Source organism: Carassius auratus, chromosome 22, assembly GCF_003368295.1.
Source record: "Carassius auratus strain Wakin chromosome 22, ASM336829v1, whole genome shotgun sequence".
Taxonomy (NCBI): domain Eukaryota; kingdom Metazoa; phylum Chordata; class Actinopteri; order Cypriniformes; family Cyprinidae; genus Carassius; species Carassius auratus.
In genome coordinates this window covers 29,206,258-29,232,843 of record NC_039264.1, presented here as the reverse complement: position 1 = coordinate 29,232,843, position 26,586 = coordinate 29,206,258, and the positions used below count along the sequence as shown (strand labels likewise).

The 26,586-nt window shown below is 40.7% G+C and overlaps 1 protein-coding gene across 3 annotated transcripts; it reads left to right on the top strand.

Annotated features, from left to right (window-relative positions):
• The first annotated feature begins 833 nt into the window (after window positions 1-833).
• Window positions 834-26,586, top strand: LOC113040282 (uncharacterized). 3 transcript variants are annotated; one of them, XM_026198622.1, is made up of 7 exons: window positions 834-1,059; window positions 6,287-6,610; window positions 15,015-15,350; window positions 15,610-15,918; window positions 24,262-24,408; window positions 25,431-25,501; window positions 25,922-26,586. In XM_026198622.1, exons 1-7 carry the CDS (start codon window positions 1,017-1,019, stop codon window positions 25,970-25,972), a joined length of 1,281 nt encoding a protein of 426 aa, XP_026054407.1. In that variant the 5' UTR covers window positions 834-1,016; the 3' UTR covers window positions 25,973-26,586. The 3 variants fall into 3 exon arrangements, with proteins under 3 accessions (XP_026054407.1, XP_026054405.1, XP_026054406.1); XM_026198620.1 differs by having other exon boundaries at window positions 25,431-25,534; XM_026198621.1 differs by lacking the exon at window positions 834-1,059 and adding an exon at window positions 4,257-4,743 and having other exon boundaries at window positions 25,431-25,534.

Genomic DNA, 26,586 nt, shown 5'->3' with positions numbered 1-26,586 from the left:
AACATTTGAGTTGCGGTGCTGTCTATGGAAGGTCAGATAGCTCTCCGATTTCATCAAAAATATCTTCATTTGTGTTCTAAAGATGAACGAAAGTCTTACGGGTTTGGAATGACATGAGGGTGAGCAATTACTGACAGAATTTTCATTTTGGGTTTAACTAATTCTTTATTAGGTATAAATGGTCCATCTAGTAAAGATGAACAGAAACGACAACAGTAACACAATACATAAAGATGAAAACAAACCCACAAATTTATGATTTTTGGCTTAATATTTAAATTTAAAACACGTTTTGATTTATATAATTTCTGTATTTTTATACATGCTGAATTAAATGAATTTCAGGTCTCTGTACAGATAATTACACATAAACATCTGCAAAGTTTTCACGCTGTAATCACCCTGCAACATTCTGGGAAAGTTATTTTATGGTTGCTAAAAAATAAAAATAACCTCAAATTATTTTGCAAGTATATGTGGCCCTGTATTGACTCCATAATATGCCATTAATTTTATTGTTGAATGTAGTGTTATGAATTGTGATTATAGGCCTGTGAACCATTGTTTAATAATAAAAAGTGTCTTTAGAAAATTTAAATAAGGAGTAATAATAGACTATCCTAATAATATCCTCAAAGCACATCATTTACGTGGTGATGCGTATGAAATTCTTGTGGGGCAAATTTATTGTAATAATAAAAGTAACCTAATAATAACAGGCCTAATAATAAGAGGAATTTAACAGGCCATCATCAAATCCTCTTAATATTGGCTAAATTTGATGTTTTTGACAATATCTGATCATCGTCTTTCGGCGCACCCAGCACGAGGAGGTTATTGTGCTCGTCCGCTACGCCTCTGGCCCCTGGACAGGCGCATAGCCGTGTCAGACTGCCACAGAAAGACTTTACTCCCTCTCTCTGAAGATCGGTGGGTGCAGCTCAAAAACGGATCGCTGACGAGCACTCAAGAGAAGAAAGGACTTTATTAAATGCCCGGATCATCTACACATCAATATGAAACGCGCCCTTTCAGTCAGTATTTTCCTATTCGCCATGGGTAAGTTTATAATTGTTATTATTAAGCCTATTATATGAATTTAACAAGGCTAAAATGTGCATTTTCTTTTCTATTTGTTTATGGAACGATCATTTTTAGTAAAGTTTAATGACGACCTAATATTTCTGTTATATTATGATACTGGAGTAATGGATACACTCTAAATAAATATAATAAATAAACAGACGTCACCATTTTGGGTCAGCATGACATTACATTTAGAAAAAATAAATGTCAAATACATAGAAACATGTTAATTGCAAAGGTATCTACGTTCATATTTCAGATAACTTCTGTGAAAATAAAACATGGCAAAATAGTTCCATCCCTGACACTGATTAGCAGGTTTCCGTGTAAGGCTTCGGAAATTCAAATGATAAAGGAATTCCGATTCATTTTGAGTTTTGGCTATTACGTGTGCGACGCAGAGAGAGTGAAAAAGCAGACGCAGTCATTAATATTGCTATTTAAATGTAGGCTAGTGATTCAGGATAAACCACAAACATGGTTTGCAAAATGGCTTGATGTAGGCTACTCGCTTATTATAGAAATGTTGTAGCCTACATTTTGAACACAATTTATAACACAAGTTATATTATATGGATTGCAGCTTTAAGTATATTTTTTCAGTAGGTCTACTTTATCACCGGGTGACACACAGTGCCACACTGCATCCACTGTAGATAGTGGGTTGATTGTCTCTTTTAGCATTGCGTCAGGCTGGTTGCGTTCAGAACAGACATGTTACTGTCCAGCCCATAGTCATACTTTATAAGCCCTAAATTACACGATATCTCAATTATATGGAAGGATATTCCAGACTATTTTCAAAAGGAATTTCAAATTGTATTTTAAATAGCGGTTTGCATATGTGGACACATAAATTGTGACATAATCCAAACGCAATAGCAAATCTTGCATTACCGTTTGCGTTTTCACTTTCGCTAACGCACAGTTCTGCCGAATTCCATATTTAATTGCAAAGTCCATTTGCAACTGTAAACTATTTCCCATATCCTACGAGTTATGAGCCTGTCCCTATGATGACATTTTATATTATATTCTCAATTATTTTGTTCTGGAACCGTTGCACGGAAGCCCATACCTGCATGACTTGTCATAGACATAAACAGAGAGAAGTAGAAGTAGCTACAGTGTTCTTCCGCAAGACGAATGCAGTTCTGTTTATGAACTGCTAGAGCGCCAAAAGTTACAGACTGCAGCTTCAAGTGAAGTACAACTAGCAAAAATGAGAAAGGAGATTTTAGTTTCATATTGAATCATCTTTTCAATGCAAAGTGAAACTGGTTAAAAAAGGAACAAAGTCATAGGTAAAAAAAAAAAAAAAAAAACCTACTGCATTCAACAACCATTAATATGCAGTGGAACACAAAACTTAGGATGTAATGTAATGATGCACCCCATGCCGTTTAAAAAATATATTAAAATATGTGACGATTTAAGTTGGCTGAGATGTTAAATGAATCGTGATTCAATTTGGGGGTGGGTTTAAATGAATGTACCGGTTGGTGATATAACCAAAATCTTATTTCACAGTATAAGAAATGGTATTTAATGTCATGTCTAGATATAGCTATTTTTATTTTATTTTCCTTTTGTTATTAAAAATAACAGGTATGGTGATCGGGAGGGGGCATGTTCAGTTCACTTAAGCCCTGTTCACACTGCCATTCCGTCAATTTTTCCCGGGTCTCTAGATTTTGCACTTTCACACTGCCAGTGATTACCCGGGATATGTGCGTGCTTTCACACACAACCCGTAAAGATCCCGTAATGACACTTGACATCAGGGCGTGACGTGTAATGTATGAGTCGAAAACATTAGGCACGTTATACTTTCACTGAAGCAAGCAAACAATCTCGGTGTCAGCGCAGAAAGTGAAGAACTAACTGATCTCTGCTTCATTACAATTTGCACATATTATTTCGTCGCGAACGTTGATCTTTCTTCAAAACAGCTGGTAAAAGAGTCGCACAATAACGTGCGTCATCACTTCGACACAGCATTAGATCTGGCATTTTTTCACACGGCGCTCGTCCCGGGATTGAACCCGGCAATGTTACTAGGTCCCCGACCCGGGTTCAATGCCAGAATCAATCCCGGGTCGTGTTTGCTTACACACAGAAGGCAACCTGGCAATGTTCCGGCAATTTGCCGGGTCCGACGAGCAGTGTGAAAGGGGCTTTAATAACTTGTGGGAATCGAGCGGCAAGCTCCCGCTCTCTCTCTGGAAGCCAACAAGGAAGTGACTAAAACTGTAATTCATCGACTGCCCGCTTGAGGCTGGCTAAAGGCAGTCAATCCCATAGACTCCCCATGTTAAAATGCCCAACTTTACAGCAGAAAAAAAAACGTTTTTACAGCCTGGTGCAAGAAAAAAAAAAAAAGCTTTATAGAGCACATTTTGCCCTTCATGACAACTGTGAGGGGGGTGATTTTTTTTAATAACTTATCCGTTTAAATTATATTGTGACTGAAATTTCTGCATAATTAAGGGCGTGGCCACATGAGTGACAGATGTATTGTCGCTGCTGACACTGCCGTCATGCTAGGTGGGTGTGGCTTCAGCAAGTAGCTCCAACCTTTTTGCCCATTTTTGATTGTTCCGGGAGAGTCACACGGTCACACGCTGCCAAGATGGCGACGGCCCGCTCTGCACACTTTAGGCTTCAACACATTTCGGGAGTCTACGGGTGACGTGACCATGTTTTTATACAGTCTATGGTGGGAATGTGATAATTATGTTGTGACCACTAGATCATTTTGTTAAGGTAACAACATGGCCACGCAATGTGAAGTCATGACCTCAAGATCCTATGTTGAGTGATCCACATCTTGTCCACATCTTGCCACGACTTCTTATGTTGAGGGAAAAATTTCAAACCTCTCAGTGTGTTGTAAATAATATAATGACAAATACTTTATTATATGCATATACACTATAAATAGCTGTAAGTAAAACAATCTAAGCACACACACACAAAAAAAAAAAAAGTCTGGTGGGTGAGAATGCAGTTGTGTATGGTTTAATTAAAATATTGGATAAAGTGATTATTTTTTTTAATACAGCTGATGCCGGATAAATTAGTCATGACAAAAAATTCATATATACAATGTATTTTTCCATTAGTGATTATAAGGTTAACAGGAACAACAACTAGACAGGAGAGACAGACGAGAATTAACGAACCAACAACACGAACAGGATTGTCAGCCAAACATAAAGGCAGTGCAAATGAGCTGCAGCTGGCGCTCATAGACCGCAGCTGCGGTGCTAGTTAACAGACGCACACAATCAGATAGAGACGCAAGATGAACATACAGAACCATGAACCGTGACACAACACTAATGAATCATTTCAATCAACCTCTGAGGCAAACCCGTAACACTTAAATTCAACCTCTCACAGGCCAGGCCCAAAGAGTCACTTTGTCTGGCATCGGGTGAAAAATTCTCCATGTGCTTGTGAGATGAGGTCTCTGTGCAACGGGAGAGGCCAAGGCAGATCGAACAGGAGCTGGATTATCTCTGTCAGCCACAACTTCCCTGGCCAGTTCAGAGCAATCTGTATTACTGAGTGATTGCACTCTCTTACTCTTTTTAGAGTTGGTATGATCAGACTCAATGGAAGAAATGTGTAAAACAGTATGCTTGGCCATGGGTGAGTAACAATTCAATTAAATGAATATATGCAATGCAGGTTTAATATATGGGCTTGAATTATTTTACATGCATAGGTTACATAAGTGTGTGTCAGAGTGGTTATAAGTTAAAAGTTACAGTCATAAGTATACTCTGGGCTTTATGTGTCAAAGTAACATCAACATGGATGGCAGGACCCAATGTTTCCCAGTGGAACATTGCCCAAAGCAGCACACTGCCTCTGCAGGCTTGCCTTGTTCCTATAGTGCATCCTGGTGCCATGTTTTCCCCAGGTAAGCGATGCACATGCAGGCCGTCTACGTGATGTAAGAGAAAATGTGATTAATCAGACTAGGTCCAGCTCTGTTGCTCACATCCCCACTGTTGATGATTTTGGCGGTGTAAAGGGGTTAGCATGGGCACCCTGACTGGTCTGCAGCTATGCAGCCCCATACACAACAAACCGTGATGCACTGTGTATTCTGTGTATGAAACCTTTCCATCAGGAACCAGCATTAACTTATTAGCAATCTGAGCAACAGTAGCTCGTCTGTTAGAATCGACCACACAGGCCAGCCTCTGCTCCCCACATGAATCAGTGAGTCCATGACCGTCACCGTGAACCACTGTTCCTTTCCTGGACCACTTTTGGTAGATACTAACCACTGCAGACCAGGACACCCCACAAGAACTGCAGTTCTGGAGATGCTATGACCCAGTCGTCTAGCCATTACAATTTGCCCGTTGTCAAACTTGCTTCCTGCTTCTAACACATCAACTTTGAAGACAAAATATTCACTTGGTGCCTAATACATCACACCCACTAACAGGTGCGGTGATGTGATTATTTAATTTTTTTTTTTTTTTTTTTTACTTTCGACTGTTTTAAATCGCTGCATTTAATCTGAGAATGCAAGTGCAGAATTGTGTCTCTGGTATGCGCAACAACAGCCTCCCTCAGCTTCTAATGCCCATCTGGTATAAGACCTGTAGGGCTACGTGAATGAACCGAAATAAAAATGAAATGACACCATTTAGTGTGTGTGTGTGTGTGTGTGTGTGTGTGTGTGTGTGTATATATATATATATATATATATATATATATATATATATATATATATATAGGCCTTATATTTATTTACTGTTTAATAAAAATAGCATGCATATGATCCTTTGTGTAAAGGTCGTCTTTTAATTTTTGTTGAGTAGACTGTAGCCTAAGACTATCCTACATTTCGAAATTAACTCATTGTACATTTTTAATGTGTTTTTTTTATGTTACATTGTTATATCATAATGTTATTTTTTTTTCTTCCTCCTTTTATCTCATTTTACAATTACATTCATTTTGCAATCCTTGTGTTTCTGATTAAATAAAGCAGTCATAAAATCACATTGGAATAATGAATAAAGGCACAAATCAAATATTGTACATCCCTAGGACAGATAGATAGATAAATAGATAGATAGATAGATAGATAGATAGATAGATAGATAGATAGATAGATAGATAGATAGATAGTCTTATAATACATCTCTCACTGTTTCTCTCTGTTCTCCAGGTGTGTTTGTGGATACAGATGAAATACCGTCAGTGTCAGTGATGGAGGGAGATTCTGTCACTTTATACACTGGTGTTACTGAACTACATGAAAATGATGAGATAGAATGGAGGTTAAATAGAATTCTCATTACTACAATCAGTCGTGACCCCAATGGCATCAAAGTATGGGTTAATACTGATGGGGATTTAAACGGCAGACTGCAGCTGGAAAATCAGACTGGAGATCTTACGATAAGAAACATCAGAAACACAGACTCTGGACAGTGGAAAATAAAAATCGTCAGCACCAGAGGATCCCCATCGAAGACATTCAACATCAGTGGTGAGCGCCTCACCTTTTTTTTTTTGCTTTTCAAATTACCACTTTACACTCTCTGAACAATAAATTTACATTTGAATTCTCCAATTATATTTAATTTATTTTTTGTTACAGATGCAAAATATTACTGGCAAAGTGTATTATATACACAGAATTTCAGTTTAAAATGAGTCATGAGAAATGTTTTTTCTTTTCTTTTGGTTGATGCTTATTTACATACTTGTTCCATCCAAGTGTTGTATGACAACACTCTTAGCCATGCGCTATCTGCCACAGCTGATTCATTTTGTGATAATATAATGTAATATAATATATGAGCAATATCGCACTCATAACCATGTGATATCGCTCTATACTGTATAAGCACGGTTGTGATTCGGCCATAGGTGATCACAGTCAAGCTGATATAGAGCGATACATGATATTGCATTTATACAGTTCGATGGCAAAGTGTATAATAATAGTGTTGTCAAAACTACTGGGACTTTGGTACAAAGTCAATGATTTAAGTATTGTTGTTTTATTTATTTTTTTTTATTATTTTTTTTCAGTGGTATCCACTTTGGTATTATTGAGTAGTGTGTACTTTGTGGTATCAATACTGACTAGATTTTTTGGTATCGTTGGATATCGAATAGAAATTCAACTGTTCAAGACAATTTTTAAATAATGTGTTTCAGATTTATTTGAAATTCTCTGGTAAAATTATCACAATAATACAATCGACAGTTGGACATAACTTCTTTTAGAAGAGTAAAAAAGTTTTTTAAATTATTTTTTTGGGATTAGCTAACAGTTGATCAGTAAACAAAATCGTTCAAAACAGCTGCGTGACCATTAGTGTTGGAATGAAATTAGACGTGTAGGCCATACAATATTACATTTTTCACTATCAATAACTAAAAAGTCAGTATTTCATTGTCAAGTGACAATAATGTTTAATCTAATCAATGAGGGGGGAAAAGCAGATTTCAAATAATCATTCAGTAGTTGTTCAAAATTTATATATTGAGTATATTAAAGTTCCTTAATGAAACACAGCGGCTCAGACAAAGAGGCTACAGGAGTCTAAATTGTATGACTTCTCAGGTTTAACACTGCGTGGTTGAACTGTCTCAGGTTACGTATGTAACCATAGTTCCCTGAGTAGGGAACGAGACACTGCGTCCTCTAGGGGCCTCTATGGGGAACACCTCGTCGTGACCCGTGTCTGTAGCATACATTGAAAAAACACCAACTTGTTGGCCGGTGACAGCCGCCGACGTCACTACCGGCGCGACTATAAATCAGCACCGGGAGAGCACGTCACTATATTCTTTGTCTGAAGCTTGCGTCCAAAGCATGGCAGGGAACTAGAGGACACAGTGTCTCGTTCCCTACTCAGGGAACTATGGTTACATACGTAACCTGAGACAGTTCCCTTTCGAGGGAACTTCGAACTGCGTTCTCTAGGGGCCGTTGTGGGGAACAGTATACCCACGCCGCCATGCTGAGGGGAGTGCAGGCCAGAATCATGGCGAGCACTAAGTACCAACTCTACCATTTCCATGGGAGTTGCCCCTGGGACGTTTAGACGGCTGTCTGTGACAGTACCCCTTATGGCCAAAAGGACTAAGCTACATACCCAACTTAATTGTTAGGGCCTCGGCCCAGGGTAGAGCTGAAGGCTTGGAATCAGGAAAGATTCCTTTAAAGGGATAAGGCTAAGAACCTAGCATTTCTACCAAGTCTTTCCTGTCACACAGGGGCTACTGCTAGCTTACGCATAAGCTTGCTGAAAGAGCTGTCTCGACAGTTCTCTAGTAGCAACACCCTGTTTAGATATGTATCCGAGGATACATAGGTGGAGTGGCGCCCAAGATGAACGGGGCTTTTACCAACTCAAGAAAGGGCACGAAGCAACCGCGCGAAACCCTCACCATATAGTATTTTAGAAAGAACGCAGAATACTAGCATGTGAACTTACCACAGTGTGGATTTCAAAAAGTGTGCAAAGACTTCACATGCACACTTACCATAGCATGGATTTTCAAATACTGTTCTAAGGAGGGGCTCTTTAGGGAAGTCGTGGCCTAATGGTTAGAGAGTCGGATTGGCAATCGAAAGGTTGTGAGTTCGATTCTCGGGCCAGCAGGAATTGTAGGTGGGGGGAGTGGAGTGCATGTACAGTTCTCTCTCCACCTTCAATAGAACGACTGAGGTGCCCTTGTGCAAGGCACCGGACCCTCAAATGCTCCCCGGGCGCTGCAGCATAAATGGCTGCCCACAGTGTGTGTGTGTTCACTGCTCTGTGTGTGTGCACTTTGGATGGGTTGAATACGGAGCACAAATTCTGAGTATGGGTCACCATACTTGGCTGAATGTCACGTCACTTTTTTCACTTCACTTTTTTAACTCTCGTATGTTTGAGAGTCATCAACTCGATCTAAGGAAACAATACTGGAGCGCTCTGGGGAAAAAACAGAGAACTCATTCTCATATGAGAGGAGAACTCCAAGCTCGGAGTAGCGCGCTCATAGGTGACCCATTTTAGGAAAAAGGGGAGCGCTGTTAAATTACCACGAGAATCACCTAAATAGCCCCTCATGTTGAGGGAAGCCATGCTTGAGGTGTATAAACAAATACACACTGGCTGAATGGAGCCCAAGGAACCAAGGTCTAATCATCTCAAGAAAGGGAACGAAGTGGAGAGTGTAACCCTTATCGTACAAGATTTCTGAAAGTTTGCAGAGTCTTGCGTGCAAACTTACCACCATGTGGTTTTGAGAAAGTACACAAAACTTAGCGTGTGTACTTAAAGGTTCCTAAGCATCGCAGAGGTGCTGAATCTCACGGGAGAGACAAGCTCAATTTTACACACCTTGGGTGAGGGGAGCATCACCTGAGGCAGCATATACAAGAAGACTTCTGTAACTGCCACCTCCACTTCCCGCTAGATGCGACAGCACCCCTAAGCAGCCAGGAGACCCCTCGGGGTGACCTGGCCGGACATCCATGAAATTCCCTGCAGTGCTGTGCCAGTTCTGATGATCAAGGAGGCTCCCTCAGAAACCTGTGATCTCAGCCGCCTAATACCGGAACATGAAGCCGGATGGCTGGTGCCGGCGAGTGTTTAGTAAACACTGTAACTGAGCACTGTAAAGGAAACTCACATAGTTTATTAGTAGACGCGTAACCACCAGCAATTAAATACACATTAGTTTATACAGAGAGGGTTACATTTACTCACCCACCCTCCCACGCCGGAGCCCCGCTCAAGGGGTGCCTCCTTTTAGTCTGGACCATCAGTCAGGTGGTTGCTATGAACATAGAACCATAAAAACATCATAGGTCAAGCATATGAGACTTATGTGAGAGGTTTCCACCTAACCTCGATCAGGTGGAGAGCTGGTGGTTACAGGGGAATTAGGAAGGGGAGGATAAAAGCAGAAGTTAACCCTCTGAAGTCTAATTTAACGCATACACGCGTTATGAGGCTATTTTCTTCAGATAACCTCTTAGACTCCAGAGGGTTAAAAATACCCAAAGGGAATGAGTAGATACCTCAGTATCACTCTGATTCGGATGAGAACGCTGCCTCGTCTAGATCATACCCCTTAGGTTCTGCTTTACTCCTCGTGACCCACGATTCCTCTAACCCTTGCCCGCAGGTGGGGGAGGAGCGCGAGTTGTGACACTAGCTTTCTGTGCTCGTCTTTGATCCTCAGATCAAGACAGGCCAGGACCCCTATGTTGTTCGAGCTTAGACCTGGACCTTCGTGGAACGAAGGATCTGAAAGCAGCAGAGTGCACCTTCATCTCCCTGAACTTCTCAAATCGCCATCTCAACGGAAATACCGAAATGCTCAGAAGGCGAAACCTGAACATCGAGAAGAAAGCATTTTTCTTTCCTCCCGATGTCTGCCAAGTTCGTCCACAGATGTCTCTCCGCTGCCACCATGGCCGCCATAGTCCTGCCCATGGCGGAGACGGCCTGCTTGGTAGCACGGAGAGACCCATGGTGCGGCACACCTCAGCTACCAGATCAGAAAAAGGTCCCTGCCTCTATCCAGGTCTCTTAGCAGATCAGTCTGATATGCTTGAAGCACCAGCCTTGTGTTAATAAAGCCACAGCCTGACCTGCTACTGCGTATGCCTTGCAATTTAAGTGAGATGATTTTCTGAAGGGGCTTAAATGGCAAGGAGGGAGATTAAGAGAGGATGTTTCCCCTGCAGAAAGAAAAAAAATTCACGGACAAATTTTTTTTATAAATTATATCTAAAAAATTTAGCTCTTTCTACAGGGGGCATTCCCTCATAGCCGTTTGGCACATCACCTCGATGTCGGCAGATTACTTTCATGCCGAAACCGATGGATGCGAGAAGAAAACTGCGTTTTTCATTTCTCTTTAATCTCTGTATGGAGATCATGCAGAAATAAAGACTCACCTGAGCTGGAGGGTTATGGTCAAAAGGTAATTCTCGCTTAATAACCTCCAACAGCTCTACATACGCAGGGCAGGAGAATTGAGAAGGCTCAGCCTCAGCTTCTTCACCATCCTCAAATATCTCCTGCTTTTCCTAGGTAAAAACCCAGCAGAGCACTAACCTCATTATCAGAAAGTGTTAAAGATATAACATCATCCTCCCAAGGCTCTCTCTCGTCCGCCGCCCTTTTTTTTTTTTTTTGAGCGCGAAAGGGAAAGTCCCTCTTTAAACCATTCAGACAGATCCACCTCTATTCTCACAAGCTCATTCACTTCTACGCCTCAACGCAGAAATATCCTGAACCATGGGAAGCAGATGGCTGCCTTTTTTTTTTTTTTTCAAAAGAGACGAACGAGAGCGGAGATTTTTCCATTGAAAAAATGCTCACAATGCACGCAGATTGCCTCCTCAAAGACATCGCGTGCGTGCCCTTCACCCAAACAAATGACGCAAAGATCGCATGTGTCATCGGGTGTCAAATAATACAGACACGGATGCACACATCGTCTAAACGCTTGCTAGTTGTCACCATGATAAACAGAGAAAGATCGCCCTTACCGGTTCTTTCAGATGCACGCTTCAAACAAAACAGTCAGCTGAAGATGAAAAAGACGGTGACGTGCTCTCCCGGTGCTGATTTATAGTCACGCCGGTAGTGACGTCGGAGGCTGTCGCCGGCCAACAAGTTGATGTTTTTTCAATGTATGCTTCAGACACTGGTTACGACGAGGTGTTCCTCATAGCGGCCCCTAGAGGATGCAGTTCGAAAGTTCCCTCGAAAGGGAACTAGGTATTGCAATCCAAATTCAAAATATTGGAGAGGGTTTTTTTCACCCAGCCCTCATCCTTAGACTTGACGAATAATGCAGGTTGCCAGATTGATGACACAAATAGGAACAAGTGCACTTGATGATGAATGCAATGAAATTTTCTGCCAACTAGCAACCCAGGGTGCCAAAATACATTTGGGTAAACTGGCATTGGGTGATTAATGATCCAGAAGGGCAGGTGTTTTCTCTGGGCCAAAGCTCATTTAAAATGGACTGTGGCAAAGTGGAAAACTGTTCTGTGGAAATTTGAAACTTCCACATCATTGCATTTGTTTTTATTCACAATTTGTAAAGTGCACTGGCAGAAATAGGGGTACAGTAGGAGTCCATTTCTGTCCCCCAAGGTACAATCTAAACTAACGTACCCCATAGGGCTTATTATTGGACCTCAAGGTACATGTGTGTACCTTTTTCAGGGTCAAAAAGGTACATATATGTTCCCAAACATTAAAAGGTACATATATGTACCGTTTCTTCTAAAGGTTAAGGTACAATTTGTAGAGCCAGCCCTGATTGGCTGCTTGAATCTCAATTTGAAAGAACGTCCGGTTTCTTCCGTTTCTTTCTTTTGGCGGAGACGAAGTCGTAGCACGGTTACGCATGGTTCTTACCAGATTTGGGTAGTCCAGGGGCCAAAGAGTTAAAGTCCTGGCATATTTGTGCTCCACCCATGAACTCAGCAGATGATTTCATCAGAGGAGGAACTAAGTCATTCCTTCCAAGTCACAAACGAGTCTTGAGTCAAATCCCAAGACCCCAAAGAGTAAAAGTTAATGAGATAATTTAGTGACTAATTAAATGAAGATGCATTAGTGATGAACACCTGCTGTTGACAATCAACATCACTAAAGAAAAGAGAAACACAAGAACTACAACGGACTTTAAGCACAGCCTTGGATGAAATCAATTGAAAGGGAAAAAAAAACTTTGCCACCATAATTGTGGTGAGTATTTGCTTCAGTTGAGCTCTTGAGCCTTTAAGCAATTTTCATAAATTTGCTTCTAAACAATTGCATTATTGTTTTGCTGCAAACATTTGTGCAATGCTGATAAAACTCTTGATCTAGCAGGTGACTTATGCTTATGATGACTGTATGATCTTGATTCAAATTCTTGATTATACATTTAAAGAGAAGAGTTTGTGGCTTAGTTGTTAGAGAGAACTGCTGTGTATTCACTGCTCTGTCTGTGCACTTTGGATGGGTGTACTATACTTAACTGTATGTCACTTTCACAAAAACGAGAGAGATCTCATTATGCAAATGCCACCATATAATCCTTCAATATTAAAAGGAAAAAAACACGTTTTGGAATTAGTCATTTAGCCATGGACGTTTGTCATGTGATCCTCAACAGTGGTGAAAATTATTATTCATACTGCAGTGCATTATGGGAGTAATTAATGTATTGTAACATGAAGCATTTTGTTGATTGTAACCATTGTAGAGATTCATATGCTGGTTTTTGATATATATGTGTGTGTGTGTGTCTAAAAAGCACTGGACTTCAAACTTCTACATGGGTTACAATAAATGTAAAATTCATACCCTGTACAAATTAGAGCAAATCTTTTTTTTTTTTTTTATGCGTGCTATAGTTTCACTGGAATTATTCAAAAACTTAAATAATTTGAGATATATTTAAACTAGCTTATTGTGACTATATGTTTTTCGTATTTCCCAGTTCTGTCTTCTCCACAACACGCGATGCAGAACCACAGAGAGAGAGATAGCACAACAAGTCAAGGGTCAAGAGCACAATTAAACCAAACACTGATCTCCATGATGGTGGCAACATTTTAACCAATAAAACATCAACATCTGATCCTCTGTAGTTCTCAATAACAGCAGGTGTTAATCATTAATGCACATTCAATAGTCACCTAATTATCTCATTAACTTGAACTCTTTGAGGACTTGGGATTTAACTTGAAAGTCATTTGTGACTTGGAAGGAATGAAGAAATCAGCTGCTGGACTTGTACTCTTTGGCCCCTGGACATCTCTGTACAAGAATGGTCTCTTAAGGTACAAACCACAAGGGTACAAATTTGTTCCCTATGCCAAGGGTACAAAAGCTTGAGGGTAAAGCCCCAGTGACAAGCTATTGTACACCTAAAGGTTCAATTATGTACTTCTCGATAACTTTAACTCTTTGAGGACTTGGGATGTGACTCAAGACTCGTTTGTGACTTGGAAGGAATGACTTGGTTCCTCCTCCGGTGAAATCGGCTGATGAGTTCATGGGTGGAACAAAAATATGGCAGGACTTTTACTCTTTGGGCCCTGGACTCTGGTTCTTAAAGGGCTTTCAACCAAGGAGATCCTTCAAAAAATATCAGAAGCAGGCATAGAAATAACTGATGTAGAGATGTACTGCATTCTGAGTCTATACCATTGTTTTAACATAGACACCATGTGGATCCTTTGTCCTATGAGCGTCACTTTCATTCAGTGTCAAGGCTGATAAAAAAAAAGGACTATACTGAAACCAGGAGATGCAATGGATTTTCAGGCAAATTACACTCACTCAGTAGATGATCATTTCTATGTTACAGTTAGACATTGTTTTTAAAATGAAAAGGATTTTAAATCAGCATGTGTGTGGTATGATATTATATATATATATATATATATATATATATATATATATATATATATATATATATCTCATTATAGTCAACGATTGTACCCTTTTTGAAGGGTGAATTTTTGTACTGTTAAATAAAGGTACAAAATTGTCACCACAGGTACAAAACTGGTCTCTTAAGGTACAAATCACAAGGGTACAAATTTGTACCCTATACCAAGGGTACAAAAGCTGTACCCTTAAAGGGTTCAGCCCCAGTGAAAAGCTATTGTACCCCTAAAGGTACAATTATGTACTTTCTTTTCTGAGAGTGTGTAAGAACTTTTTTGGAATCAGGTTTGTACAGTATAGCAATTGTATATGCCTTGCTGTCTAGTTAAAAACCATTGAATACATTACATTTATACTGTAGAAAGTTGCATGATGTTTATTATGCTAAACTCAATGATCTCTGTTAAATCTGTTTAGTGAAAGTGTTATAAATGTGATGACTGACAGAGAAACTGTTCTGTTGTTCTGCAGTCGTCCCTGTGGATGAATTGAAGCCATTGTCAGTGAAGGAGGGAAATTCTGTCACCCTCAACAGCAATATTAATGAAATACAGAGAGATGATGTGATACGATGGAGGTTTGAACATCTTAACACTCCTGTAGCTGAAATCAGTAGAAAGGAAGGAATCTTCAAAACATATAATGGTCTTGATGAGAGATTCAGAGACAGACTACAGCTGGAATATTTGACTGGATCTCTGACCATCAGGGACATTGGAACCAGTCACTCTGGAGTTTATGAAGCTGACATCAGGATTGGCAGCAGTGGATACACCACACACAAGTCATTCAATGTGACTGTCAGCGGTGAGTCAAAATGTGCTACTATTATTATTAAGGACAGTTAAGGACACATTTCTCTTCTTCTCTTTGTCAATCCTTTGATGGCATATTTCAAGTCTAACAGGACATTTCCATTATGACCAGTAAAGTGTTCCTGTAAATTTATACTTTAAGCTTTAATAGACTTCCTGAGATTTGTGAAGTGAGAAATGTGAAAAATCTTCCTGTATGTATTTAATTCATGTCCTTTTCTTTATTCTCCATGTGTTTGTTGTTGTCACAGATGCAGTGAAGACCGTGTCAGTGATTGAGGGAGAAACTGTTACTCTACAGACTGTTACTGAAATACAGACAGATGATCTGATACTGTGGATGTTTGAAGGCACTGTTGTAGCTGAAATCAATAAAGCAGCCCAACGATTCTCCATATATGATGGACCTGATGGGAGATTCAGAGACAGACTGAAGTTGGACAATCAGACTGGATCTCTGACCATCACAGACACCAGAACCACAGACTCTGGACTTTATGAAGTGAAGATCAGAAACAGCAGACGCACCATAAACGGGAGATTCACTGTTACTGTCACTGGTGAGTAGATCAAATCTGTCAGTGTAAAATTGATCTGATTTAAATCACAGCTCTAAGAACATTTCTAAAGTTACTCTTCATTAAACACTACATTATAATCACTTTTTTAGTTTGTTGGTGTCTCAGAGAGGTTTGGTGAAAAATACAGCAAGATATCCATCTATTTATGATCCAAACTGCTTACCTACTTCATTTAAATTGAGGGATCAGTTTTGATAGTTATGCCACGTCATGATTACAATGAAACCTGAAAATGGTGTTATGAAAAGGAGACTTGCATTAAACTTTTCTTTACCTATCACTTATTTCAAATATCTATTTATCTATCTATCTATTTGCATGTGTGTGGAAGTATGCTTAGTGTTAGTAAGGGTGTATTTATAAGTAATTAGTGGTAGAGTGCAAGCATGTGTGTCTAACATAACTCTGTATTTTCAGCTTCACAACCTTATCAGAACATTATTATAAGGATACAAAAAAGTACTGTAAAATGACTGATATACAAAGAGGCATTCTTGATAAATCATACTTTGTACAGACAAGCAGATGTGTCACACATTAAGTGTTTTCCTTATAACGTTTTCTATGGAAGGAAAACACAAGTCTTTATTAAACAAGCTGCATTCTTATTCTGGGTTCATCTATTAGACTGTACATAGTAGGTTGATTAAAAATGCGTTTACAGAGTTTGGTCTTTTAAAAACACTGTCTTAACACATTAAGCCACCTTAAGTGTTTTCCATATAATGTTTTCTATGGGAAGAAAAGGCATTGCATTGTCATTCTGGGCTCACATGGTTTGTCTGTACATTGTATAATTTATTTATAATGTGTTTACTTTGGTCTTTTAAAAACTGTTCTAATGAATTAAGCCATGTTAAATGTCCATATGCAGATGCTGCAGTGTGAACAGCTACAGTAATTATTAATATACATCACTCTGACAGTTAAATGTCTTTTTGACTCTTTGTATTTGTCATGTTTGTTTCAATTAACTTTTCACGAGTTCACCCTTACATCTAATCTGAAGGCAAATAGTAGGCATATTTTGGCGTGCTGTCCTGGGGGAGGGGTCCGGGCCCGGAGCATAGCCCGAACCCAAATAACTCCCCCTATCCCAATTTGGGATAAATAGATTAGAAGTGAGGAGTTGGGGTGGAGGAGGGTTGCCGAAAAACTGTCGTGGGACAGGAGGTAGGAAGACTGGATATATATACGCGTGCGTGCTATAAGATGATTAGCTAAACGAGATGCACCTGTACCAAATTGGATGATTATCTGATCGTGCTTCTCCCGAACTTTGTTAATAAAACCACATTTCACGAGTTCACCCTTACATCTAATCTGAAGGCAAATAGTAGGCATATTTTGGCGTGCTGTCCTGGGGGAGGGGTCCGGGCCCGCAGCATAGCCCGAACCCAAATAACTCCCCAAAAGAAGCTTAAAGCCATAGGACAGCAGCCAGAGAGATAAAATTTAGTTGCCCCCCAAAATATGCGTGTTGGGAAGAAAATGCAGAGCGACCTGGAGAGCCCGTGCAGTGTTCGACGAGAGCTGCGGCTCGCAACGTCTTACCAGCGAGCCCTCCATGCCGCTTATGGGAGGAGCACAATGCCAGATATCAAGAAATGAGGGACTCTTGCTGCCTCCGAAGGGAGCTGCGGCTCTGCTGCACCGGAAGGGAGAGTCCCTCTTGCGGCTGAGTACGAGGCGCGGTTTGTTGCATCTGATGGAGGGCTCTCACTGCGACTGAAGGGAGCCAGCGACTGTATCCCATCGGGAGGGAGATCCCTGGCCGCCATAGAGTATGCAACATAACTCGGACGGGGGGTTCACACTGCGACCGAAGGGAGCCGTGGGTCTGCTGCACCAGAAGGGAGAGCCCCGTCAGATGCTAAATAGGCAATGAGATTGGAGCCGCGGTTTGGCGCGTCGGATGAAGGGCTCCTAATGCAACCGAAGGGAGCCAGCGGCTGTACCCCATCGGGAGGGAGATCCCTAGCCATCGTGGAGCATGCAACATAACTCAGATGGGGGGTTCACACTGCGACCGAAGGGAGCTGTGGGTCTGCTGCACCGGAAGAGGAGCCCTAGTCCGATGCTGAGAAGGCAAAGAGACGCGACTGTTGGAGGGACTCCCGCTGCATCCGAAGGGAGCTGCGGCTCTGCTGCACCGGAAGGGGGAGTCCCCCATTGCGGGTTTATGGAGGCACGGTTTTTTGCCTCTGAGGGTTCTCCCAGCCTCCGTAGGGGGTTCGCAACTCTGCAGCAGGAGTGCTGCCCCGGAGGGGAGAGCCCTGATTGACGCTAACTAGAATACGACTGTTGGAGGGACTTTTGCTGCGTCCGAAGGGAGCTGCGGCTCTGCTGCACCGGAAAGGCGAGTCCCCCTTGCGAAGCGAGGCATGGCTTGATGCGTCTGATGGAGGGCTCTCACTGCGACCGAAGGGAGCCAGCAGCTCTATTCCCCCGGGAGGGAGAACCCTATCCGCCCTTGAGCATGCAACATAACTCAGACGGGGGGTTCACCCTGCGACCGAAGGGAGCCGTGGGTCTGCTGCACCGGAAGGGAGAGCCCCATCAGATGCAGAATAGGCAAGAAGATTCGAGGAACGGTTTGATGCATCGGATGGAGGGCTCCTGCTGCGACCGAAGGGAGCCAGCGGCTGTGTTCCCCCGGGAGGGAGATCCCGGTCCGCCCTTGAGCATGCAACATAACTCAGACGGGGGGTTCACCCTGCGACCGAAGGGAGCCGTGGGTCTGCTGCACCGGTAGGGGAGCCCCGTCCGATACGGAGTAGGCAAGAAAACGCGACTGATGGAGGGACTCTCGCTGCGTCCGAAGGGAGCTGCGGCTCTGCTGCACCGGAAGGGAGAGTCCCCCTTGCGACTGTATAAGCGGCTTAATTTGATGCATCGGATGGAGGGCTGTCACAACGACCGAAGGGGGCCTGTGGCTCTGCTGCACCGGGAGGGATACCCCCATCTGCCGCTGAGCGCGCAGCGCAACTCAATGACAGATGAAAGGCTCACACTGCGACCGAAGGGAGCCACTGCCCAGCTGCACCGGAAGGGAGAGCCCTGTCCGATGCTGAAATAGGCAAGGAGATTGTAACGATGGCTGGAGGGCCCTTACTTTGGCCGAAGAAACGATAACTGAGAGGCTTCTATTATTCAAGTACACAACATGATTTAAGGAGGAATATATAACTTTTTTTTTTTTTTTTTTTTTTTTTTTTAAATGTCTGATGAACAACAACCGAGGGCATCTATCGGATTATGTGAGAGGCCCCTTTTGAGCTGCTTAAGATTAGGGCTGAAACGATTCCTCGAGTAACGCGATTACAAAAAATTATGTAGGCAAATTCCTCTGCTTCGAAGCCTCTTTTAATTTATTCTAAATCTCACGTCGGGTTCTTTCGCAATGAAATGTTTTTTTTTTTTTTTTTTTTTTGAATGAATTAATCAAAATAGGTAATTGCACTTACATCCGATTCACGAATTAATATCTCTAAATATTAAGACGGAACAGTGTTTAAATGTAAATCCTGCATGTTCTGTGTGTCTCTGTTAATGAATGGAGCAGGAGCGCGACTTCCTTTTTCACGCACACACTGAAGCGCGCATTACTCTCACGGTAATTTCTGCGTCTGCTGTCTCACTAAATGAGGACTTGAACACATGAACAACATCTCCAGAACTGCTCTGACAGTCAGTTCATGAGCATTTGACTTTAAGTAAATCTAGCGTCACATCACATACACAGAACTGAAAAGGTACGTCAACCCGACTAAATAAAGGTCCGGTGTCCTGACATTTTATCCTACCCATCAGATTTACTGTGCATGCGCACATCAGTATAATTAAGCAACAACACATTTTGTTACTCGATTAATTTTTTTTTTATTTTTTTTTTTTTTTTTTTATACCAGAGTCGTTGATGAAATGAGGGTCCATCGTGAATTTAGATTGGGCGTTCCGGAGTTAGACAAAAGCGAGCCTGATGAGGTTGAATTGGAGAATGGACATAAAATATATATTTTTATTTATTTATTTATTTATTTATTTATTTATTTATTTATTTATTTATTTATTTTTGAGGCTCTTGCGGCAGCGAGAATTGCGGCAGTAGGGAAGGATGGAAAGGGCTCCTGCGGGAGCAGACACTGCTATGGCAGTGGTGAAATATAGGTAGAGGCTCCTGCGGGAGCAGACACTGCTGCGGCAGTGGTGAAATATAGGTAGAGGCTCCTGCGGGAGCAGACACTGCTGCGGCAGTGGTGAAATATAGGTAGAGGCTCCTGCGGAAGCGGAGACTGCTGCGGCAGTGAGGAAAAAACAGAAAAGGCTCCTGCAGGAGCGGAGACTGCTGCGGCAGTGAGGAAAAAACAGAAAAGGCTCCTGCGGGAGCGGTCAATGCTGCGGCGGTGGGGAGATACAGAGAAAGCTCCTGCGGAAGGATGGCTGAAGTGAGGATTGACCATTATAGATAGATAGGGCATGTTAGGAGAGTTAGCTATGGTAGATTAGGAGTTTTAGTGAAAGGGGATGAGCTGGCGTTAGAGGGGTTGGCTGAAGAGGGTTCGAGATAGATATATAAATAAATAAAATAATCGGCCTGACCAATAATAGGTCTTGGTACCCTCTGCCTTCTGGCAAATCTGGAGCTGGAGGCCACTGAACAGAAAAATGGTTAGTAGCATGAGGGAGCGGAAGAGTTGAGGGCGCGTTTACGAATGGAGGCGGCCTCACGTTTGCTTCAGCTGCTGTAGCTGTGGGTCGTGGGAAGGGGCTGGGGTGTGTGATGTCTTGAAGAACCTGTGTAGCCTGCACTGCTAGCAGAAGTAACAGGATGGAAATACTGAGATGTGCAGGCCCGTGTTGCAAGTAAAAGTAGCTTCATGCTTGCTTTGGCTGCTGTAGTTGTTGGCTGATTTGACAATTGCTCAAACCTTGTCTGAATTAATACAGTCCTGTTGGAAAAGCATCTTTTCCTCTTGTTTTGGCCTTTGGGCCCTTTTAAACAGCCTCCGGAGCAGATAAATTTGGGATGCTGTTTTCCTGTTGTAGTATGGACTGTGAAAATAGAGGCTTTGAAACAAATGTAGCATGGTTAGTTTTATAAACCATTGTACCAATAGACATGTCTATAGCAGTAACGTTAATTGCAGTAATTCAAATTCAAGCCGTTTCTAAAGACATTTACTTTGCATGCTTTTCATATAACAGTCCTAAAAAGACGATAGAAAATTTACTCACACTTGTTGTTCTGCAGCCAAACACGAGGCAGTAGCGTGAAAAATTCTGAATAATCATGCCAGTAAATGGTGAAATATGTCCTTAAATAATTGATCCTTCCGGAATAATTGCATGAAACTTATGTCTGTATCATCTCAGTGAGGTTTAAACATGCACAGTAAAGCAAATGTAATGTCTTTAGACATTTCGGTGTGGATGACAACTCTGCAAAAAGCCTTTGCTTCGTGGTTAAAAAGTGGCATCGTCATCGGACAAAGTTAAGTCATAACGCCGTTTAACAAATTTTGGCGTCTTCATAAGCGCATTCTATATATAACGTCTATTTAAATTGTTCAGATGAGCAAATCACGAGGTTTTCTTGCATGATTAGCATTTTAATTGTTTGGTCAGACGGTTCATATATTGATCTATATATTCACGTTCATAAATCGGGGATTAAACGTGGAATTTATCTTTTGTATGCTAAATATGTTAACAATATGTGCACAGTACCTATAACTGCGCTTTACATTTTGCAAGATTGACATGCTAAATGGCTAACTGACCCGGTTTACTCTCATCTTAACAAATTGATAAGAGTTCCTTGCGTTTACGAACGACATGTATCTGTTTAATCAACTCGACATGTATACCGGTTTAGTCCTTTCGTTCACGAATGAGAGCTCTCGATCTCTGAGACTCATATGAAACTCGCTCATTGTGGATGACAACTCTGAAAAATTCTTCATGAATGAGTGTAAACCGAGAACGATTCGTTCGCCTAGAAGATTCATTCGAAAAAACGATTCTTTCACGAACGACATGCCACTACAACAACGCACGGTCTTCGCCGCTAGTGGAGGCAGCATCGAACTGCGCCACGGCTGAAAAAGCCAGAGAGGTTTACTGCGGGGAGAACTGGAGCACGGCTGCGATCCAGCATTATAATAGAGCCCGGTCCTGGCGACAAAATCGTGTTGCCGAGTGAGGCGAGCTCAAGGATTTGCACGAGCTTTTGGCCACAACGTGTGGCTTGGCGAGAAGAGCAGCTGACGCGATGACGCTTGTTGGTGTTCGGCGGATAGATATCTTCGTCGGAAGGAAGATTGGGCCTGTGATAAGATGACGGACAGCGCGAACCGAATGCTGACAGAGCGAACCGAATGCTGACAGACGGTCTATGCCGAAAAACTGTCGTGGGACAGGAGGTAGGAAGACTGGATATATATACGCGTGCGTGCTATAAGATGATTAGCTAAACGAGATGCACCTGTACCAAATTGGATGATTATCTGATCGTGCTTCTCCCGAACTTTGTTAATAAAACCACATTAGGTTATTAGATTAATGCTAATCAATTTTGCTTATTTAGAATTGTTATATTTTTATAATATCACTATTACAAACATTTTCCATAATAGAAAAAAAAAAACATTAAAATGACCTTAATGCCTTACCTCACTAATAATGCCTCAGTCATGTCAAATAAATGTTTCATTAGTAGCTCTTCACACTACCGTCTGATACAAAACACTCAAAACAATATCAGTTTCAAAATATTTCAAAGGACAAAAGTCGGAACAGGTATTTCAACAATGTGTACAGTACTGTAATACTGTATGCTTACTGTGTTGCTTTATATTACAGTAGTCCACTTGTATTTTACATTATAGTAATCTATATACAGTCTGTGACTGTCATTACAGCATCAGCTCTTCACTCAGGTTATATAGTGCTGCTGTTTCTAGTGTGTGTGTTATAGATCAGACACACACTCACACTAATGTCTGTTTCTCTCTATCATTACAGTATCAGTATAGAGCTGCTGTTTCTAGTGTGTGTGTTACAGATCAGACACACACTCACACTAATGTCTGTTTCTCTCTATCATTACAGTATCAGTATAGAGCTGCTGTTTCTAGTGTGTGTGTTACAGATCAGACACACACTCACACTAATGTCTGTTTCTCTCTATCATTACAGTATCAGTATAGAGCTGCTGTTTCTAGTGTGTGTGTTACAGATCAGACACACACTCACACTAATGTCTGTTTCTCTCTATCATTACAGTATCAGTATAGAGCTGCTGTTTCTAGTGTGTGTGTTACAGATCAGACACACACTCACACTAATGTCTGTTTCTCTCTATCATTACAGTATCAGTATAGAGCTGCTGTTTCTAGTGTGTGTGTTACAGATCAGACACACACTCACACTAATGTCTGTTTCTCTCTATCATTACAGTATCAGTATAGAGCTGCTGTTTCTAGTGTGTGTGTTACAGATCAGACACACACTCACACTAATGTCTGTTTCTCTCTATCATTACAGTATCAGTATAGAGCTGCTGTTTCTAGTGTGTGTGTTATAGATCAGACACACACTCACACTAATGTCTGTTTCTCTCTATCATTACAGTATCAGTATAGAGCTGCTGTTTCTAGTGTGTGTGTTATAGATCAGACACACACTCACACTAATGTCTGTTTCTCTCTATCATTACAGTATCAGTATAGAGCTGCTGTTTCTAGAGTGTGTGTGTTACAGATCAGACACACACTCACACTAATGTCTGTTTCTCTCTATCATTACAGTATCAGTATAGAGCTGCTGTTTCTAGTGTGTGTGTTACAGATCAGACACACACTCACACTAATGTCTGTTTCTCTCTATCATTACAGTATCAGTATAGAGCTGCTGTTTCTAGTGTGTGTGTTATAGATCAGACACACACTCACACTAATGTCTGTTTCTCTCTATCATTACAGTATCAGTATAGAGCTGCTGTTTCTAGAGTGTGTGTGTTACAGATCAGACACACACTCACACTAATGTCTGTTTCTCTCTATCATTACAGTATCAGTATAGAGCTGCTGTTTCTAGAGTGTGTGTTATAGATCAGACACACACTCACACTAATGTCTGTTTCTCTCTATCATTACAGTATCAGTATAGAGCTGCTGTTTCTAGTGTGTGTGTTACAGATCAGACACACACTCACACTAATGTCTGTTTCTCTCTATCATTACAGTATCAGTATAGTGCTGCTGTTTCTAGTGTGTGTGTTACAGATCAGACACACACTCACACTAATGTCTGTTTCAGGTCCAGGTCTGTCTCCAGCTGCTGTAGCAGGGATTGTTGGTGTTATTGTTGCTGTTGTTATTCTGGTGACTGCAGCTGTAGCTGTAGTTGTAGCTCCTGTTGTGATTAAACATCGACGCAGGATCGCTGAACTAGAAAGACGAAGGAGTAAGTATCACACATAGTTCATATAATATGAAAAAATAACTAAAAGTCTGATGAGCGTTAAGATAATAACAGATAAAGGGCAGATACAGATCGACTGTGAGCTGTGTCTGTGTGTGTGTGTCTGTAGAAAACTCAAACTCATCACAGTTTCTGCAGATGTTATGATGTCTGATCTCACAGGATTTTTTGTGTTTATAGGAGTGTGACGTGTCTTTATAGTAATGATGATATTAAAGCAGAAGTGTACAAACTCACACACACACACACACCTGAACGTTTCTAATACACCTCTAAGACCTTGATTATCTACTTCAGGTGTGTTTGATTGACGTTTCTGCGACTGAGTTTAGACACCACTGTACTCAAGATATTCAATATTAAACAGCATTACTGTAAAACTGTTCATCTCTAAACAGCGTTACAGAAGAAACCCAGAAGTATCAGAGACAGCAATGACCTTGTGCTTTGTAAAACTGAAGAACAAACTGTTTGTAATTTCTGAACATATACTCTGAAACAGAGAAGTCCCAGTTTACTCAAAACTAACCTAAAGAGAAACCAATAATAAATATTACTAAAGAAAGATAAATACTTCATGAATTATCTGCTGGATCTGCAACATAAACCTGGATCTACATTTGTGTAAGAACAGAACAAGGATTGATTTGTGATTTGATAAAGTGACTGATTGATCTACTAATAATACAGAGAAACACACATTACAGTGTGAGCACAGACTAATATTACAACAGTAAGATCTGATTTAATCACAATGACTGGTTTTCTGGATCTTCTGATAGTAAAAGATCCGTCTGTTCACAAGATATCAGCTTAAAGTGAGGGATTTTGAGCATGAAGAATGACAAAGATTGTGATATTTAATCTGAGTTTGATTTGAGACGTGTATTAACAGCTCGATCGACGAGCAGAAATATTATATAATATAACACATATAGCTATAGGTTCTTGAGTGGCTGTGAAAATGAAAGATTTACAATAAATTCAAATCTGTTTGCTTTCAGGAAGTGTTCGGCTCCTCTTTTCAGACTTATTCAGTGGTGTTGGGCACAACGTTTCAGACTTCTTCAGTGCTGTTGGGCACATCTTTTCAGACTTCTTCAGTGCTGTAAGATACGTATGATTTAGATTAATCCCTGTTGTTCATTCACACATCATGATAACATTAACATCATTAATACAAATCTAAAGACAGAGTCGACCTCGTCTTCATCTCTTCTTGATCTAATGATTTTACTGACTCACTTTCTGATATTAACAACACAGTTATTAATGTAAAACATAAGAGTAAATTTAGCAGTTAACCAAAAGCTTCATTCTTTAAACTAATAGTTTATCTACAGCTTGATAAACTTCTTCTTCTGTGTTCATAACCTCAGTATTTCATGTTTGTGACTGTGGCTTCATTAATTCAGTTATTAAACACCGTTATTACAATACTACATCAGTGTTATATGATGATTTCACACTGATTGTTTTTCTCTTTTTCCCCTAGTTTTTCTCAAAGGAAGGGTGGAAGACCCCCGGAAGAGAGTCCTATCTTTGATGAATGATTCAGTGATGAAGTTGTCCAAACTCACTGAAACAGAACAGCAGCAGTTTCTAGTCGTTTATAATCACTTTATCAATACACACATGAAGAGTTTGAAGTGGACACAGTCGAGCTTTTGTAATATGAAACTGATGAGTTTGTTTTGACATAAACAGAGAAACATGCTTTTATTCGAGATTAAGTTAATGTAACAGTTTTCTGTTTGTGCTGATGATGATGTTACACTGATCATATTACGCTCTTTTGACTCAGTTTGACTGATTAAACGCAGGATGTGACACTAAAATGACTTGATTGTTGTTAAACCTGCAAAATATTTCAGGACTAAACTCAGGTTAATTAATGTGTGTATGATTTTATTTGTGTTTGTTTTTACTTGATACTATTGCTCATATTTGTACTTTAGTTATTCATAGCTTTGATATTTTGTAGATGACTTTAGACTTTTTAGATCTTCAGTGTTATGAAAATAAAGTTTTGTGTGTGGTTAAGTCTGGTGTGTGTTTGGTAATGTATTCAGTTCATGTACTCATGTATAGAGTTAAAACTCTGATTATTTCAGTCACTGATGATGAAAAGATCACATCAGATGAATAAAGAGAAGTGTG

Coding starts and splice junctions, on each gene's coding strand:
- LOC113040282 (XM_026198620.1), top strand. CDS start 1,017: ATGAAACGCGCCCTTTCAGTCAGTATTTTCCTATTCGCCATGG. Junction 15,351..15,609: donor ATTCAATGTGACTGTCAGCG/GTGAGTCAAAAT, acceptor TTGTTGTCACAG/ATGCAGTGAAGACCGTGTCA. Junction 25,535..25,921: donor TTTCAGACTTCTTCAGTGCT/GTAAGATACGTA, acceptor TTTTTCCCCTAG/TTTTTCTCAAAGGAAGGGTG.